The 13,231-nt window shown below is 40.6% G+C and overlaps 1 protein-coding gene across 5 annotated transcripts in view; it reads right to left on the bottom strand.

The window, feature by feature from the left end:
• Nucleotides 1-1,272: 1,272 nt before the first annotated feature.
• The window catches only part of GABRR3 (gamma-aminobutyric acid type A receptor subunit rho3), a 47,884-nt gene continuing 35,925 nt past the window's right edge, over nt 1,273-13,231 (bottom strand). For 4 of the 5 annotated variants that reach the window (XM_064411094.1, XM_064411092.1, XM_064411093.1 and 1 more), the window contains 7 exons: nt 12,942-13,009; nt 11,409-11,632; nt 9,191-9,273; nt 8,457-8,597; nt 5,720-5,872; nt 3,794-3,990; nt 1,273-2,824 (listed from right to left, as the gene is read on the bottom strand). In XM_064411094.1, coding sequence (XP_064267164.1) covers nt 2,522-2,824; nt 3,794-3,990; nt 5,720-5,872; nt 8,457-8,597; nt 9,191-9,273; nt 11,409-11,632; nt 12,942-13,009 — 1,169 coding nt within the window. In that variant the 3' untranslated portion in view covers nt 1,273-2,521. The remainder of the gene's footprint in view (nt 2,825-3,793; nt 3,991-5,719; nt 5,873-8,456; nt 8,598-9,190; nt 9,274-11,408; nt 11,633-12,941; nt 13,010-13,231) is intronic. The other variant, XR_010357076.1, reaches the window with a different exon arrangement.

Here is a 13,231-nt window from a genome sequence, read left to right as displayed (position 1 = left end):
CTACAGCACCCTCTAGACAAGAAATAGTTTGTTGAAATACTGTTTGTTATCTTTTACTATTTATACAAGAAGTTTTTTTGTAAGCATAATTTATCCTGATATCATCCCTGTCACACTGCATTAAGAAAATAAAAATTATAAGCTTTGCTGTAAAAGCATGCAGTTAAATATCATTGACAAGAGCATGTAGTGACAGGACAAGGGGGAATGGCTTCAAACTGAAAGAGGGGAGGATTAGACTGGATATTAGAAAAAAATTCTTTGCTGTGAGGTTAGTGAGGCCCTGGCACAGGTTGTCCAGAGAAGCTGTGGATATCCCATCCCTGGAAGTGTCAGGGTCAGGTCTGAGCATCCTGGTTTAATGAAAGGTGTCCCTGCCCTGTACTGTGGGTGGGGAGAACCCCTGGCCCATGGTTTCATTCACAGCTGAAAGTAACAGCAACTTTCTCCACCAAAAGCAAGGTCTGCAGCTCTCTGGCACCTGTGCAGAGGTGCCTGGAAGGCAAATGCAGGCAGGAATTTAAAAATCTTCCTCCACACCCCCACGTGGGGACCAGTTTGCTGCAGCCTACACAAGGCTTGGGCATGCTGTGCTGCAGGGCTTCTGCTGCTGCAAATCCTGCAAGGAATTTAGAAAAGGGAACTGATTTGGAGTCTTTCCTCCATTGGAGGCTGAGGCTTCACTGTTGGCTACACAACAAGTACTTTTTCTTGTAGGGCAGATGAATGTGTGAAAACAATGGTAGTAGTTCATGTGAAAAGTTTAAAGACACATTACAGATCTGGAGCAACTAGATGGGATCTTCTCAGGCAATGTGGAACATCTGTGCAGGGTGCCTCATAATGGCAGTGCTGGAGCAAGGCTGTGATGGTGTATTTTTATATACATCTGCTCAGCTTGAGGTCTGGTGTGCTGTTACTGCTGCCAAAGCCTGTGTGTCCTTTGGCTTTGCATTCCCAGCATTGTCATTCCTGGTATGGTTCTGCTTTCCATGACAGGATTTCCTGGAAAAGTATCAAAGCTGTCTCAGCTCTGACACATTTGTTTGGCAGCGATCTGTCCAACTCACTCCTTGAGATTACAGTCACTCAGCAGGCACTGTGTCACCACTTCTCCAGCTCTGGAAATGGGAGCATGACAAATGCAGCTCTTTGAAAAAGTTAAGAGACATCACCATGCTCTGAACAAACAAGATGGGAGCAAGAAAATAAGTAAATTGAATGAGAAAAAAAAAAAGTAAATAAAATAAAGTAAATAAAGAAACCAGAGAGTGAGTTAGGCTTCCAAATTTATTCCCACTTCCTTGACCAATAAACTTGACCAAGCATTTACCTTATGACACTTTTTGTCACCAAATGATCATTTTGAACTTCAAAATGGTAATTTTTATCTGACTTTGTAAATATAAACTCCGCTTATGAAATAACAGACAAACCCAAGGAATTTAATGGAAAATGCTCCTTATTTGGGAAAGTTATAAATTATTCTTTTCTGGAGCTGGGAAAACTTTCTGTGTTTATCCCTGAACATCCTTAATTCAGCCTCCTTAGCCTGAACCTAAGGATATTTCCATGCAGGATTCATCTGAGACTGACAGGTTTCCTGTATGTGTCTTTGTTTTGGCACAGCTGTTGTCTAAAATCTCTGTCTCAAAGCCTGTGTTTCTAAGCCAAAGGGCTCTGCAGGAAGCAGGGGATTACAGCAGGTGGAGGTGAGGCAGAGGTGTGTGGGTGACCCGTGAAGGACACAGCTCGTGCTGGGGATGCTGCTCATCCCCCTGGGAAGTGGCTGCAAGTGCACAGGGTCTGGGACGTTGTTCCTGTGCTGCCTCAGGGACTGGTGAGCCAGATACCTCAAAACAGAGGTGCCATGGAAAGTCACAGACAGCTGACAAGGGTGAAGGGTTTTCTTGAAGTGTTGCTGATGCACAGTCTACAAAGCCCCATCAGCCTGGCTTCGTGCTGGTCCCTACTGCACTGCTAAGCCATCATTTTCCCCCTGGTTCCCATCCGAAGGCAGAGGCTGCTGAGGTGCACAGGGGTTGCCCAGGAAAATTGGAATGCAGGAAGGAGACAAGGACAGGAGCTATCCCAAGTCTGTCCCAAAGCAGTTGGTGTGGATTGCTGACCACAGTGGAGCACAGGTGAAGAACAGAGAGGCTGATTTGAGAGGAAGGGTTGGAGTGCAGACACAGACAGGACAGTGGCTCAGGTGGGAGCTGCTGTCTGTTCAGGGGGGTGAAACAGGGCTCCCTTAGTGAGCACACAGCTCCTGTGCTACTCCAGTGGAGCCTGTGCATGGGATCACCCCAGTGAAGCTCTGCATAGTCCAGTTGGAAAAGAACCCAGACACGTGAGAGTTTTTCATGAAGAGTTTTGCTGCTGACCAAACCAGCCCAGGTTTGATGCAGAAGTCTCTTTTGGAAAACTGTAACCTTTTCCTCTACTGCTGTTGCATTATTTTTGAAGCATGATGCAACCCTCATACACAAAATAAAGTCTAGCTTTTAAGCATTTTTGTTCATATGTACAAACCCCAGTAAAAAAAGTTGAACACAATATATACACTGGGAAATATAATCCTGGAATACGTGTCAATAACATGATTGTTCTGCAAAATAATCCTGCCCACGTTTCCCTTCAGAGATCTCTTCCTCTTCAAGCGAGGTGTGTCAGCATTGGAGATGTTGGTTTGACTTGCCCTGGTCTCACTCTCCTCACAGGGCTCTGGGAAGGGACTCAGGTCCATGTCCTCATCCGTGTCGTGGTAGCAGCCATCGAAAGCCATCGCTTGCACTGCGTCCATGCTGTACATTCCAGAAGCCTGGCAACAAAGGAGAGTTACTGTGTGTCTAGAAGGAGCCTTTCTGGCAAATCATTAATGAATAAAACAGAAGATGAAGAAAGCTTCCCCCTCAGTGTTGAGCATGTGGAGAACAGGGCTGTCCCACAGTATGGCTCTCTGTGGGGCCTGCCCCCTTGAGCAAGGAAATGTCATCAAATGTCATAAAACACACTTGTCTGCCTGATTATTGCCAGCTGCTGGCTGGCAATTCATGCCTCAGCTTCTGAAACAGAGGAATCTAACTCTCTCCTGTAGGTCTGCGTTGCTGGAGTTGTGGGAAATTACTTCAAACATTTCTGGGAGTAGGTTTTTGATGGGGTTATCCAATCATGTGAGCAACATATGCATTCTTTCTGTGCTCCTCCCCTCATGATATTCCAGCAAATGAGTTTGCAGAGGGGATATTCTTCAAGCAAAGGTTTTAAGTGAGAGCTTCAAAGAAAGCAGATGTTTAACTTGTGGCTATTTCTGCTTCAGGCACACTTTTCTAAAAATTGCCTTGTCATTCATCTGGTCTTGGGACAAAAAAAAAAACAAACCAAAAAAAAAAAAAAAAGAAAAAAAGACCCAAAACCAACCAAACAAAAAAAACCCACCGGGAAACAAGGAGGAATATCATATGAGGGCATGCTGAGGTCTATTTCAGAGACAGGAGAAATATCTTGATTGATAGGTATTTGAAAATGGAAGGAAGGTTATATTCCTCTGAGGGGGAAAAAGGGGGCAAAAAATATCCCTAACCTCTACCACAAAAAAGGGAGAGAAAGCACAGACCTTTCAGGATTTCAGAGGAGGACACTTTGTCTCCCTTCACCCAAGTGGAAAAAAAAAGTGAGATACAGAGTGGAGACAGAGATTGTAACTGTTCTGTTATCACACTGGTGTATCAGGACTACTCTGTGGCTTGCATGATGCTTTCAGAAGGCAACAAAACACAGAGAGTTGTACCTTGCCCCTTTTTTTGAGTTGTTTTCTCTCTTCAATTGTGGTGAGATAGTTCACCGCTGCATACTCGATGACTGACAGGAAGACAAAAAGGAAGCTGATCCATAAATACACATCCACAGCCTTTATGTAAGACACTTGAGGCATTGAGGCACTTACTCCTGTCATGATGGTGGACATTGTCAGCACTGTAGTTATGCCTGCCAGAGAGGAGAGAGAGGCTGTCACAGTTCTGGCCAGCTGGCTGTGTTGAGCTCATCACCCCTGCTTGGACAGCAGGGCTCTGTGAGGGAGTGTGACTGACACCCCCCTTAACTCCCTCTCACCGGCTCTGAGAAGTGGAGTGAACCATGAAGGACCCATCACACACAAGACTGAGAGCACTAAATCATCTCTCTGCTCAGAATGGTCACTGAGCAGCATAAGGAACACGTTTCTGTGACAGCCTTGGGCACTGCCACACACAGGTGAAAGCTGTGGTCATCCCTCACTTCCCAAAGCCAGGGTTGTCACTGTGCATTTTCTTGTCCAGGAAAATCACTGAAGAATCATTCTCCCTCCCAGCCCTTTCTCAAATTGTACTTCTTGAGAACAAATATCAGCCTCTATGTCCCTGACATAACTCCACAGCTCTCTAAAAACAATCTAGCATAAAAATACTACGGCCACTGAAACTAAGAAAAAATTATTGTTTGCTTCAGTGTGACCAGAATTTCACCCTCATCTTTTCAATCTCTGCTCTTACATCAGCTATTCAGCTCATTTTGGTTTGTTCCACCTCAGGAAAAAAAACCAATATCCAACTCAGGCTCTGCTTTTAAAGAAATCAGTGTAACTCTGGAAATGAAAACATCTTGGCATCTGTGAGACAGCATTGTCAGCTGCAGCCCTTTCCAGTTCTACACCAGTTCAAATCCACTGGAACATACAAGAATGTTCCCCCTACCTCTCTGCATCTTCTTTAGTTTGAAGGATGGAGCATGAAATACACCATATAAGAGAAAATCAATTTATTTAATGTACATATACTCTAGGCCAAGAAGCTAGGCTTATTAAACTTTGTTGTTAATGTTTCCTATAAATTATGTATGATTATGCTAATGAAATGTGCTTTATTCATGGAACTCCTGATGCATAACCTTCTGCAGAAATCCATACATAAATAACATGATCAGCAAAACCATCTTGACAACATTAAAAACTGCCTACTGAGAATTAAAAAGTTATTTTTAAAGATGAAGTTAAATTTCTTCTAAATACAAGGAATTCATAGATGCATTAATAAAAGTAGGTAGGAGGTACCATAATTTTTTTACAGATTAACAAAGAGATTTATATCTCATGTATTAATAGCTTTAGACTGTGCCAATAGATAGGGACCTGAGTGGCTACAGTCCTATTTTTTCTAGATTGATATAGTTACAGAGAAAAATTAGGGCTTTTTCTGTTGTCCCACAATGAAAGGTTTTACCACACAGGCAACTGTTTCCAAGTTGGTAGGAAGATAGTGAATGTTTCTTGAGAAAAAGAAGAGCTGCAGAGCTTTTCCATAGATTGGGCTACACCTAATGTTCCATGGATTTGGGGAGGGATCTGACTGCCTGTTCCTACCTGTTACTTTGCTGGGAAGAGGTAAGGAAAACCCAGGTTTTGCCATTAAGTAAAATTCTATCAGGAAATCTGCAGAATCAACCCTTTTTGCTTTTGTGGTGTGTGAGCTGTTTCCAAAAATAGCAAAGCCAGTCTGAACAAACATCCTCTTTCCAAATGTAGAGACTGACTACAGGTAATGAAAACAGAGGTAATAACAGTGTTGTTCAGTCAATTATCTGGTATTTTTGTTTATGTCTTATGCAAATAAGCAAAGGTAACTCCAAACCCTCCCCTCTCGATTCTATTCTTCCCAAAGAATATACAGCAAAGATTTACCTAATGACACCCTGGCAGGAACAGCTCTTCTATCAATCCAAAAGGAAACCCAAGACAGCATCACCATCAGCATGGCTGGGAAATACGATTGTAGCACAAAAAAGAAAATGTGTCTGCGGAGTGCAAAGTTGATAAAAAGTCGATTGTACCAACCTATTGGGGGAAAAAAAAAGGGAGAGGAACAGGTTGGGGGAGAAGAGAAGAGAGCTGTGTTATTTGTGAGCTGTGTTTGCTGGTCCCTCCTTCTAGCAGGAGTGGTGTATCCACAGCCAGAGCAGTAAATGCCTCAGAAATCTTGCCAGCACCTTAGTTTAACACAGAGCTTTACAAACTATCCATCCTCCCTCATTTATGGGAACATGTCTAAAACACTCTGTTATAACTGAGGCTGGGAAATTGAAAAAAATCAAATAGACTTGAAGGGAAACTGCCAGGACAATACAGACAGGATACAATTGTCCAGTGATGCCAAGACCCTGCCTTCCCTGAATTACCTGAGAAGATGCAGCCCTTCCTTCCTGTTTTTGGGGTTTTTTTTGGTGGGAGCTGCCTGCCTGCCGGCCCAGCACTCACTTCAGAGGACAGGGTGCCATCTAGTGAATTTTGGGGCATGCTCTGCCTGTGCAGCACTGCATCCGTGCTGAACCTCCTGCCACGGCAGGGAAATCAGTGTACAGGGAGGTAAAAAGGCAGAAGTGGGTGGCTGCACAGCATCTGCCTGTCCAGGACAGACAGAGGCACCCGTGAGCCTGTGCTGGAGCAGTCCTGCCATCACAACGAGTGACTCTATAGAGGAGAACATAGCAAAATGAATCCCAAATAATATTAAATGTTCTACTGTGTTTTCAGTTGTGGAGAAGGTTTTTTGCTTTAATTATTGTCTCTAAACTGGATTTAAATTGTTGCTCCTCTGGAGGTCTGGGAACTCCAAAAGCAAAACCACCACAGGTTGTTCACTGAGATTCACAGGAAAAGGATATGCAGAACCTGAAATGCAGAAAGCTGCTTTGTGGGAATGATGACTCTCATTAGAGTGGTGCTGTTTGTTCTCCACTAGCATTTACTTGGAGGGTAAATTTGCTCCCAACAAGAAAGAAAAAACAAGAGAAAGTGGAACCTCCTGAACAAAACAAAACCTCAAAGCCAAGTGTAAGCCCAAAGGACAGCATTCTGATTACCAGATAGGCTACAAGCATTATTCAGGTAGTTCCCAGTGGTCCCTGGGACTTAAAAAAAGTATTTGCTTTCCCTTTTATGCTGATGAATAAGCTCACCATCAGGACCTCTGCATGTTAAGTGTAAAGTTACATCTGCATAGTCAAAGATGCTGTGAGGTGCTGCAAAGCCCTGGGTGCAGGGGCATTGTGAGGGTGCCCTGCTGTGCACAAGGCTCTGTTTGCTTGCCTTGAGTGGTTTTTTGATGAGAAAGCAAGGCAGAAAGAAGCCAGCTGAACTCCTGGAACCCAGTCTGGTGGAAAATATCCCAGTCTCCTTCTTGCAATGAGGACAAATTTGATGCAGCTCTCAGCAAGGCAGAGTTATCATAGCAGGGTACCCACATGACAATGGCCCTTGAAGGATGGAGCTGTTCTTAGCTCACACAGGAGCAGGAGATAAGGGTGAAGAACCTTATCAAGCTGTGAATTCCTCACTGCCTAGGCTGCACCATAATTTAAACTGGGATTTCTGCATTCAGTAGCAGCTACCACAAATTTGAATGGCCCTCTTTTGAAAACAAAAAGGAAATAAACTGTAAATAAAATACACTAAATAAATATATCTGCTGCTTTCTTTAAAGGCTTTTTTCCAAAGACTTGTGCACTTCATCATATTAAATGGAGTCATTTCTCTTTTATTCATCTGTTTTGATATAATACAGATGAATAACCAAACTTAAATGAATTGACTCAGACTGTAAAGTACAATAGCAAGAGTGCTTTTTTCTTTGGTTAAAAACCTATGGTTAGACTACTTACATACAGAAGTGTTTCAAAATTCATAATTTCTTGTAAAATACAAGGAAAACAAACCCTCACCCTGCATGAAATCAAACAATGAATTCCTAAAGCCTTGTGCAGTTTGCCAGAAAGTGTAGAGCATGATCAAGAAGGAGAAATAAAAACGTGCCTGGGGCAGATTAAACTGAATTTAAATTATGTTGCACTGACATAAAGGGAATTTTTTGTTCCTGCAAATTTATATATAAATGGGGAAAAATAAGCAAATCATAAATTAGACCTGAACAGGTAATAGTCTCATATGAAAATCCTCAAGTTAGCAAACTTTTAGTGATGTTACACAGTTCCAAAAGTGAGGATATTTTAGCCAATAAAACTCACTGGAATTCCTCTTGTTTGCTTTTTAGTATCTGACTCTGTAGGATTTCCATTTTCAAGCTTTTCTGTATAGCCAGGACATAAAGATCTCTGTACATTCAATACTCCAGTGGCTTTCAGAGAAGCATCATGATTTTGCAAGAGCTCATGACAGCACCTTTTTTGTGGCTGTGCTTTTTTTTCAGGTTCCTAATGCCTTGTATACAAGTATTATTATGGCCTTTTTTCCCAAAATAAAGCTTTATATTGGTAATGCAAAGAGAACCAAGGCCCCAGACTGACAAGACCTCATTTTAACTCATCACTCAGCAGCCACTGTCATTTATTAGCAAAGAATTTGAATGTGAAAGACATTCTGCATGATTTTATACTGTGCTTCTGAGGAGAGGGGCTTACTATACCAGTACTGCTGTAAAAAGCAAGTCCACTGGAAGCACTGAATTCCTCAATGAAGAACTGGGAGAGGGAGATGTGCTCATCTGTGCTCAGGGACTTGTTGCCATGTTTCCAGTACAACATCAGATCATCTTCATTGTACGCATCTGTGAGAGAGCAGAAACTGAAGTTATAACGTTACTGAAGTTAATCACTTCCTCTTTCTTTTCTTAGGGAGAGGAGACCACTCAAGCAATCTGGGAAAACCCCAAAGAGACATTTTTTCACACCAATTTGTCAGTTGGCATGGAAGAAGTTTGCAAAGAGCATGTTCCATCTTGTTCCAAGTGCAGCCCAGCCCTGTGCCCTGCCAGCAGCTTACAACTGAGGCAGGGGTGAAAAAGAAGATGTTTCACAGTAACACAAGCATCCATTTTCATTTTTTCCAAAAAGTCAAATATTGACATTTTATTTTACTTTTAATCTGCACTTTTTTTTTCTCAGAATAAAAACCCTCATGTTTTTTGAGAGATTTTTAGATTTAGGCCTTGGAATATATACCCAGTGGGAATAAAGCAGGGTGCATCATGTTTTTTCCACCTTCCCAAAGCTCACTGAGGTCTGGAAAGATCCCAAATTGCTTACAGTTCAATATGTACATGCTAAAGGGTTCAGGTGACACATCAAAGTAAGTGAAAGAGGCATTATGCACAAGATGGTAAGAATGCACATGTGAAAAACAATTAGGAATTAAACTTACAGCTTTCCAGTTCTAAAGAACAGTTCTGTGTGTCCAGAGGAAACCTACTGAAATCCATGAAGCACATAGCAGAAACTGTTATTCTGCAGAAAGGAAGAGAGAAACAGAATGAAAATTAATAATGTCACACTTAGCTGCGCACATATCTTAGTACCAATCTGCTGCTTAGAATCCTATTGACTGAGGTTTTCTGCCCTTTAAGGTGCTTCTAAAATAGCTTCAAGATGGTGAAATAAAGTTAAAACAGTGAGAGATTATCTTTTTTTTTTTATCATAAATAGTCTTTATTTTTAAATACATTACCTTTGATTTTTAAACCCTATATTTGGCCAGATCCTTCATTAGCCTTTCACACTTTTTTGTTTGAAAGTTTACAATTGCAAAGATTAACAAAGAGAGTTCACATTTCTTTACTTGATTTCTCATAGACTGAAGCAGATATTACAGATTAGAGCAAATATTATTCCAAGTGTTGTTTTCCCAGCTAGAATGATTATAATATTTAATTGTAAAAAGAGATTAGCTACAATTTCTGGAAGCTTACTCTCCTCTTAAATGAAACGCATTATATTGTAAAAAGCTTAAGGAAATCTAGGCAAAGCCTATTTCACATTCCACCTGCTTTTTCACAAATGTTTAGAGGACAAATACCCCTTTGTATTTAATAAAGAAAAAAAAATAAACTTGCTAAGGACAGAAAATTAACTATGGTAAATATTACCAAATTTCCCTTTCCTGTCACAGCTTGCATGTCATTTGATGGTTAAGTTCAATTTTTCAGTTTTGCTCAAATGGAATCCTACAGGAATTTCAGTGAGGGTTATACAAGTGTCCTTTAAAACCTGTGCTCAGTAACCACACTGTAGCTGAATTTTTACAAATATAAGACTTTCCTGGCTTGAAATGAGATCTTAAGAGTGGGACATGCATAGGACTTCCAACTATGGATGTTGCTTTCATCCTTCAGCTATTGGCTAAAGGACATGGGGAACAAGAGGAAAAAGTCTGTTTTAGCAACAGATCTGGATTTTGGTTTCACTTTGCTTCAATGAAATCCTGGATGCCAGGCACTGAAGAAAAACTGTGAAATATGCAGATTTATTGCATGTAAGTATTTGGAATATAATTTACTTACTACATGTAAAACTGGCAATACAAAAAGGGGTGATTTGAGGCATATCTAAGGAATAATTCCTGCTTATCACCTGGGGAATCAGATACAAGCCTTAGTGGAGGGGTATAGTTCCTCTGATCCCTCCTTCTCAAGAATTATGGAAATTAATACAGCAATAAAAAGCACACTTCACCTCATTGTTCCTTACTGTCAGTGTGACTCTTGAACATAAACTACTTTAAAGTGGTGTACAGTTGTTGTGAGGATTTGGTGGTACAGTTGTTGTGAGGATTTCTGCATGTCCTCATGACAGAGGAGATAAATTCATTAATTGTTGCAACAATTATTACACAGTCACAATCCAAATGCTTCCATAAATCTTCAAACTGTCCAGACTGGATGAAATATCACTTCTGTTCTCAGAGCTAATTAGTACCAAACTGAATTTCTGCAATGCACAGGCCTCAGGTCCCTTACCCTAGGGGGAAAACTGCTCCATTAAAACTATTTCTGCCACATCATCCAAATCTCCTTCATAAAGTAAAGCAATAACATATACAGGAAAGGGAGACACATTAATGACCTTGCTATTCCAGTTCTGGAATTGCTGTTTCACTTTACAGTTCCTTTTAGTCCCACAACACTGGTGGTATCAGCATCAAAAATCTGCTCTCTGTGCCTATCTGGTTTGTACCACTGGCATGTTAACTGGTAAGTTGGGGTGAAACAGCTTTTCCCTGAGACAGTTTTAAAAGACTCAAGGAAAAAAAAAACAAACAAAACCAAGCAAAACTATGGTTTTTTCTTTGTTAATAATTTTGGGCTTTACTGTACTCAGTAGCAATATTGCTAGAGCCACTGGGAAGGAATTAACACTTGAAAAACTCCCTTGACAGGAAACAACATCTGAATAATAGAAAAAATATTTTTTAAATCCTCAATTCATTTTCCCACTGGCACACTAGTTTCCCATGATGTGCTGCCAGAGGATTAATGCCAGCCCAGTATGAGAATCTTACCTGCAAGTATTTCCAGTCATTCCAATTACAGCCAATACATGACAATTGCAGCCATGGATGCTCTTAGGGAAGGGTATTTCCTCACCTCAGACTGAAGAGAACGTTGCCATCAGGGTACACTCGGAGCATGATGTTTTCCACAGTTGTATCATGGATGAAAGATCTTTTGGAGTGCACAAAAAACACATCAGGCACCCAGATCTTTTTTATCAGCCGTCCATCAAAAGTCATACTTTTGTTTTTGTTGCTGCGGAATGAGAGCCTCTCATCCTTCCAGTAGTGTCTGAGATATAAAGTCATTGTGAAGTCCTTTGTTTCATTAAAAATAAAAGGAGACAATATTTGTTTTTAGTCATGTGCAATAGAAAACACTACAAATTAATCAATTCATGCAAAGGATCAATCTTTTCTCTGGACATTATCTGAAAGATCCTTAATGAGAGGAACCAAGCACCACTCAATGAGTTTGAATTTGAATATTGATGAGATTTTGGTTTGTCTTGTTCCTGGTGTCTGAGGCTAAAATTTAATTTATTCTTAGATAAAACTCCTATATATTTCAGTGGTCTTCTGGATTGGGCCAGCTGTGCAGTGACAAAGAAGCTTTAAAACCAGATATGGATAAATGGAAAAAATGTTTCCTCTGGAAATCTTCATAACTCTCCAAGAATGGGCTGTGGTTCCTTTAAGGTTCCTCTACAAAGGGATTAACTGGAGTTCTTCATGAGCACTAGGTCAATTTTTAAAATCCACAAATCTGTTAATTTTGTACAAATATTGTACAGGGGCTAAATTAATACATATATTAATTAAATGCATCATAAAGAAACAATTCAATGAATATCATAACAGAAAGCAGTTAGATGTTACAATAATTACAATAACTACACTATGATTTTAATATAAAACATTATTACAAATATTTTATTATTCTATTTAGAGAAACATAATGACTGCAAATATACATGTGGGAAGAGATGGAGAGGGTGCTGCAAAGCCTGACTCCTCTGTGTTCACCTATATAAATTGTATATTATTAGGCAGACACCATTTATCTCAGTAGAACAATTGCTTCTGGTAAGAATGCTGTGAAGAGAGTTATATCTTTCTCTGTAATATGATTTTATGGCCCTGTAATACAATTTTATTATTTGGGTAGGGTTGTAAAGAAGTGCAGGAATTCATACTGACAATATTAGTGACAATTTGGGCTGAAGAGTGAACAGCCTGCATTCCAGTACCACAGACCCTAATTGCAATGTCTTCTTCCCAGGAGAAGAAGAACTTTCTGGAACTGATGTTTCTCTTTCCATTTGGTATTATCACAGCTCCACCCATGCCATAATTATGGAATATTCAGATTTGCATCAGCAAAAGAAGCAAAGGACATGAAGCCTCATCATGCAATGGAGTTTTCAAACCAGAGCACTGCTCACTCTGAGCTGTTACTCTGGCCAGGGAGAAAAATTCAACACTTAGTAGTTTAAATGCATGCTTCAAGCCAAGGATGTGCTCTTTAGGGTTTGCTTTCTTTAACTACATTATTCTGTATCATCCATCTGGATGTTTCTGAACCCCCTGTATTTTTACTGAAACCCTTTTTTCCAGTTCTGCTCACCATGTCAACTTCAGATATGCTGTCAATGCTCTCCACCTGCACATCAATGCCCACAGGTATTGGTGACCCTGCATGGGAACAGAAAGAGGCATGAGGAGCAAAAATCCCTTCTTTTAAAGGGAAGACTGCAACACTAGCAGGATACAGAGAGTACTCTATCCCAGAATTTACTGCAGTCTCTCCACCTTAAAACACTGAATGATAAAAGGCAACAAAGTAAAACCTGATGCTGAACAGTTGTGAAAACAAGCACAAGATCTTCAGGGTTCTTTTTGCAGAAAACACAGTTG

The sequence above is a fragment of the Passer domesticus genome, chromosome 2, assembly GCF_036417665.1.
Source record: "Passer domesticus isolate bPasDom1 chromosome 2, bPasDom1.hap1, whole genome shotgun sequence".
NCBI classification, from domain to species: domain Eukaryota; kingdom Metazoa; phylum Chordata; class Aves; order Passeriformes; family Passeridae; genus Passer; species Passer domesticus.
This window is presented reverse-complemented; position numbering and strand designations above follow the sequence as displayed.